Source organism: Nansenia antarctica, assembly GCF_963989245.1.
Source record: "Nansenia antarctica genome assembly, chromosome: 9".
Taxonomy (NCBI): domain Eukaryota; kingdom Metazoa; phylum Chordata; class Actinopteri; order Argentiniformes; family Microstomatidae; genus Nansenia; species Nansenia antarctica.
Genome location: NC_137679.1, coordinates 9822782 through 9829020, shown reverse-complemented (window position 1 = coordinate 9829020; position 6239 = coordinate 9822782). Strand labels below are relative to the sequence as shown.

Here is a 6239-nt window from a genome sequence, read left to right as displayed (position 1 = left end):
ACAAACACAAAGTGTGACACGTCATACTGTACTGCATTCAGCACGGTGACAATATGTCAGATCATCTAATCACATCCTCTACAGTAAGTGGCCATAAAATAGTTCATTCAGAGCAAGCGTTATATTGTAAATACAGATCATGCTTTATGTGCTAAGCGGTCTCCATAATCGTGTTTGTTGCCATTTGCCAAGCATGTTGCCATGTCAATGCTGTCCAGAGTTGCCAACAGATATGGGGTGATTGGTTGGGTCATGCTGTATGTGCTGCTGTTTGAAAACCTCAATTTCCTTCCAGACACGCTTCAAAAATGTATTTTTAAAAAATGTGTATCTGTTTAATCACAACAGATGTTGTATTTGATTTAGCACAGCTGCTGACAGGGCGTTGTCGTAAAAGGGAAATTAAAGTTAGTTTTCCTTTAAACATTTAAAGTCCCTTGACTGTCAAGTAATGACTTGCCAATCATATTATGGTTATTGTTTTTGGCTCCATCTTACTTTTCTTTTTGAACGTAGCCGTGCGAATGTATGAGACAAATGGAACTAAGACTGCAAGTCTATGGTCAGATTATGTGTTGAACTCTTACAGTAATAAGGAATAATAGTCCTGTATTCCAGAAATGACTGCTACTGTTGCGCTACAGAGTCATAGAAGCATAGTTTCAATCTTAGTATCTACATTCATATTATTTACAAAAACATCATAAAAGCTATCCTGTGACGGTAACACGTTTAGATTTGATATGATGTATAGTCACTTTTTTCGACTCAATAAGATCTCAAAAGACTGAAAATTACAACTCAAATATAACTCACTTTATATTCAGAAGAACCCTGATACCAGTGGCCAAATACACATACTGTATACTGCATACAGTTAATGCAACCAAATAATTATATTATGCTTATTTTCCCTGGGAGACTTGACAACAACTATGAACTGATTAGAACTGACATTTCCAGCCCAAGAGGAAAACACACACACACACCCACAGACACACACACACACACACACACACACACACACACACAGACACACACACACACACACACACACACACACACACACACACACACACACACACACACACACGATTGACCTCTGACAGTCCCCTGAGCATTCACTAGGAGGTGTAGAGGCGGAGAGACAGATGGAGGGAGGAGGAAGGGAGGGGGGGAGGGAGAGAGGAAGCAGAGAGGTGAGACAGCCCATACGTGTCGGGGTCGGGTCACTGGAGAGGATGGGGGGGAATTGTACCCGAGGATCAGACAGACAGACTGACGTTTTGACCTTATCTAGATCCCTGTATCTCTCGCCTCTGCCTGGCTGTTTAGCGTCTTTCTCTCTATGTCCGTTACATACAGGTGACGCTAACATGCTAACCCTTAGTCAGTAATGGCTCCGGTAAAGGGAAGATCGTGGCCTTCGGACACATGGTCAGCCCTGTCTAGTGAATGCGTATGTCGATGGACCCTCCACATTATGCACTACTTCTCTGTGACTGACAGTCATGAAGAAAGGGAAGAATTCTAGGAGCCACTAGCATAATAAGGGTAAAAAATCAATAAGAGAAGGACCTGCAAAGCCTATTGGACAGCATACTGGATGTACTGTAAAAACGGTTATGTTGATACTGTACATATTTAGATAACACATCGTGAGCTTAGAATTATAAGGTTCTATCTCCGTTTAGGGTAGTTCAGAGCGTCAACGTTTTTACATTCCATTATGTTTTGTGAGATGGAACCTTTGTATTTTATTAATTACTAACTCAAAAATGTCAACATTTAAAAAAATAACACCACACAGGCATTAATAAACACCTAATGGATCAGATTATGTAAAAAAACTAAATTTTGACAAAAATGGAGATAGAACCTTATAATTCTAAGCTCACGACTAGCAGAAGGGGCAGATAGACTTTCCATGGGATTCGGTATACCCAATAACTCATTGGCATCGGAGTAAGAGTGCGAGGCTCTCTTTTTCGTTCTTTGAAGGCTATCGTCAGCTGTCGTCAGCTGTTATGTAAGACGTTAACGACAGCTTACTGGTAACTCACCGGATGGAGAGTGATTGCTCATTAAGGGACAGAACAGAGACGTTTTTCACTGCTTTCCATTAAGTGGAGATGGAGAATCAGTTTGTTTGTGAGACGGGCACAGCTGGGGCTGTCACACAAGCAGTGAGCCAGGTGTTAGGAGGAGGAAGCCACACTGCGAAGAAGGGACTGCCTGGTGGCTTTCACAAACGAAGGACCTGAATGTAGCGCCTCCCCATCTCGTGATAGACGAGGATGGATGGATACCTTCTGCAGCCTGTGTGTTTCACGTGTCAAACAGCGCAGTCCATCAGTCCCACTATGACAATTCGCGTCAACGTTTGGTTTTGTTTGGTTTTGACGTTGTTTGGCGTCAAGATGATTAATCACGCCACTGATAAAGAGAAGTGAAATTGTCCGATTTTTCTGGGTTTTGGTGGCGGTTTCATCCATTCAGGATCATCATCATCATCATCGTCATCATCATCATCATCATCAGTGAATAAAGGACAAAGAGGTTCCAAAGAGGAAACAAAAGTGTCAATGAACATGACCTTTAACCTCACCCCTGGGGTTAGCTGTTCTAAAGTCACAATTACACAGGCGGGGGGTCCTAATGTCAAAAGTGGTATTGTTCGCATCTGTTTCCTCTCATGGTCACTAACAGCCAAAAGGACTTGATCGATTTTCACCATATCACTCATCAAGTCCTTTCATGATGACGTGATGAAGCTAAAAGAAACAGAGAAGGGCCTCATAGAACACACACACACACACACACACACACATACACACACACACGCATGTGCCCACACACATACACACACACACACACACACACACACACACACACACACAGGTTTTGTTGGATCAGCACCTGTCCAGCTCCTAGGCATACAGATGGAGGGTCGAAAACATCTAATTACTGTAATTTCATACGCATGAAATGGAGAATAGACATGTAAACACCATGCATAAGTAAACCGTGGACATCATCACGCTACAGAGGAACTTAACTCGTTGTTTTTGGTTGAGAAGAAGCGATGTATTAATTTGTGCTCACGAGATGTATCATGAAATTAATATTCCGATAGAATCCAATTGTACGAGAGCTGTGAATGTTGTTAATTGAATTTCTTCCTTTTTCTCTCTTTTCATTATTTTTAGCTCCGAAGGAGAGGAAGTGGGTGGCATTGTCAAGATGGCAGGAAATTACCTTGTCACGATTAACTGTGAATGGAACTCAACTCACATTAGTTCCACACTCACAGTGCAAATGGATGATAGATGGAGCGCGGAATATATTGACATAGAGTCATCGGGTTCGAGAGAAGAAGTCTCATTTGGGAGCGAATTACAATCCTATCAAATAATAGCCTATAAGTATATCACTCAAAAATAACGTTTGGAACATACTTTAGCAGGTCAAAATGATGTTACATATTACACACACAACTGAACACTCTCTCATTCCCTCTCTCTCTCTCTCTCTGTCTCTCTCTCTGTCTCTCTCTGTCTCTCTCTCTCTCTCTCTCTCTCTCTGTCTCTCTCTCTGTCTCTCTCTGTCTCTCTCTCTCTCTCTCTCTCTCTCTCTCTCTCTCTCTCTCTCTCTCTCTCTCTCTCTCTCTCTCTCTCTACTCTCCCCCTAAGCCATGGCTCCTGAGTGACATGAGGTGAAATATGAAGCTGAGGAATTCAACGTACTGGCGTACCTCTCACGAAAAGTGGCGTTCTCCTTCATTGATAGTAATGTCACAAAGGAGAAACTATCCAATCATAATCATCATTCACAGATTCCTCTGCACAAACGGAAAAATACTATGTCGTCGAATTACTTGATGAAATAGACTGCACTGTTCTTTCACCTGGCATTGGAGTCAGTAGACATACAACAAACAAGACCTGGAATCATCTGGAATAAAACAAAGGTCAGAGCGACCAGGACCAGACATGCCCACCTCTGGTAACATTCTGTTTGTCTAGCCTAATGCCACGTGAAAACCAAACACCTATAGGCCTAGTCTCTCTCTCTTTGCTCTAAGCCACAAACAGTACTTCACATTGTGCATAATGATTTACTGTTCAACACCATGAACACCATTAGGACTAATTACTCACCCGTTGTCAGACAGAGTACACAAGTCATGTGAAAACATTGTCTTACCAGAGGTAATTCTGCACTCGTTCATATTCTCATAGACAAATGACCCCTAGCTAGACATCCCCTGCATACCTGTAGCTAAGAAGAAAGCAACAAATAAGTTGGACTTCTGGAGAAAGATACTTTCTTCACTTTCTTTGTCTCTTCGTGTTCCGACAGCTCAGGCTACCATACTATACTACACAGTACACAAGGCAAACCGGTAAACAGGGTGAACATACCAGAGATTGTAAGACATCAGATAAGGTACGAGTGGGGATCTTACTTACTTCATTTCTGGTGCGGTAGAGGTAAGTGCTATGTACATTGACTAGAGGTTAGTTAATCTTCAGCCCAAAAAGGCAATAAAGGAGCCCAGCAGGAGAAAAACACCAAGTAGAATGACGGCTGTCCCATAAATCGCTTGCTGCCAGGGACACCGAAAGACAAGACCCTACATGAGGTTCTGAGTGTGCTGTATAGCTGAATGCACCAAAGCAGCTCTACTATGCTATAGACAGACCACAGTTGTTCCTTTAGTATCCAAAGAGGTTTTTGAAAATCACCAACAGCACCAAGAGTGAAGACTAAGTTACGACAAACATCAATCACAGTGGCCCCTGTCCCCGATGTCCTTCCCGGAGAACTGAACCAGACTGTTCAAAGGAACCACAGACACACACACACACACACACACACACACACACGCACACGCGCACACACGCGCACACACACACAATGAGGGTGGAGAGTAGGAGTCAACAGCCCAGCTTAAGAGTGAAAATCCCCTGGGGTCCCTCCACTTCCCTATGGGTTGTAAGTGTAATCCCCCCCAGAAATCATGCTTGACTAGGAGACCCTATCTATCCTGGACGGGGGGGCAGTAGGAGAGTGAATGAGCTGTTAAGAGATGAGACACAAGGTCGTGTCATGTCACGGGTATGGTCAGCGCTATCGTACGTCTGTCCCGTCGTGGATGGGAATAACAGGCAAGTTACGGTAAATGTCTAAACTGACGATTTTAATTTGAATGTCGATCGTTCTTATGTCGTCGTGGCCAGGATCTCCTCCTGATGGACAGGATATGAGAGGGTTAAAGTCCAGTGTTCAGCGAATGAATGATTAATTCATTAATTAATTAATGATTCTGTGTCATTATGTCAGAGGCTGGTGGAGGTAAAAAAAAAGAATAAGAGGGATGGGGGATGGGCTCATTGTGATGCATGGAACGGAATAAGGAATGATATGAATGGGACCATTCCTCGTGCCATTCCGTGCATCCCAATGAGACTCGGCCGGATCGACGTAACTCATCCTTCCACTGGCTCAGATCGGGGAGGTCAGAATGCTCAGAGAGAGATGTGGAGGTGTTGTGATCATTCAGCTGATCACTCCTGGGAATGTACAGGTCACAAAGGGTTCACTGTATTGAGGTAAACTGTGGAAAATACACAATGTGGAGGGATTATGTCCCAAACCCCACAATGATGAACTGTCCTTATCTGAAACGGGTGGGACATAACCCCTCCACATTGTGTATTTTCCACAGTTTACCTCAATATAGTGAGCCCCCCCATATGTATATATATATAGAATTAGGATCTGATACAACTACAATGTTGATGTTTCTATGGGAGCATGAAGTCTAAAGTTTCTGTAAGAAGAACAGATTCTGTGTTATCAACTACATTATCATTATGATAGTACTATGCTTGGAGGATGAATCAGCTAAAAATCAACAGTTGAGAAGAAGAAGATTTTTTCTGAAACAGTCTCTCCCAAAACAACATGAATTTTATATATATTTGTTTTAGATTAGATTCAACCTTTTTGTTGAATCTATACAACAACATGTCTTTTTTGCTCACTGACAGGGACAGACATAGTCAGCGCCTCTGGAGCAATTAGGTGCCTTGCTCAAGGGCACCTTAGAGTCCAGCAACCCTCCAGTCTCCAGCTCCAACAGTGAGCTCCCTCCTGAGGGGGGGATCGAACCAGCGACCTTCCGATGGCTAGCCGACCTCTCTACGCTACCACTGCCCCCCAAACGATGCGTG

The 6239-nt window shown here is 43.1% G+C and overlaps 1 protein-coding gene across 1 annotated transcript in view; it reads right to left on the bottom strand.

Annotated features, from left to right (window-relative positions):
• LOC308165121 (excitatory amino acid transporter 2-like) overlaps positions 1–4510 on the bottom strand; it is a gene marked incomplete at both ends in the record, with an annotated part of 17593 nt that extends 13083 nt beyond the window's left edge. Inside the window, one exon of the mRNA XM_080539229.1 lies at positions 4473–4510. Coding sequence (XP_080395355.1) covers positions 4473–4510 — 38 coding nt within the window. The remainder of the gene's footprint in view (positions 1–4472) is intronic.
• Between the last annotated feature and the right edge of the window lie 1729 nt (positions 4511–6239).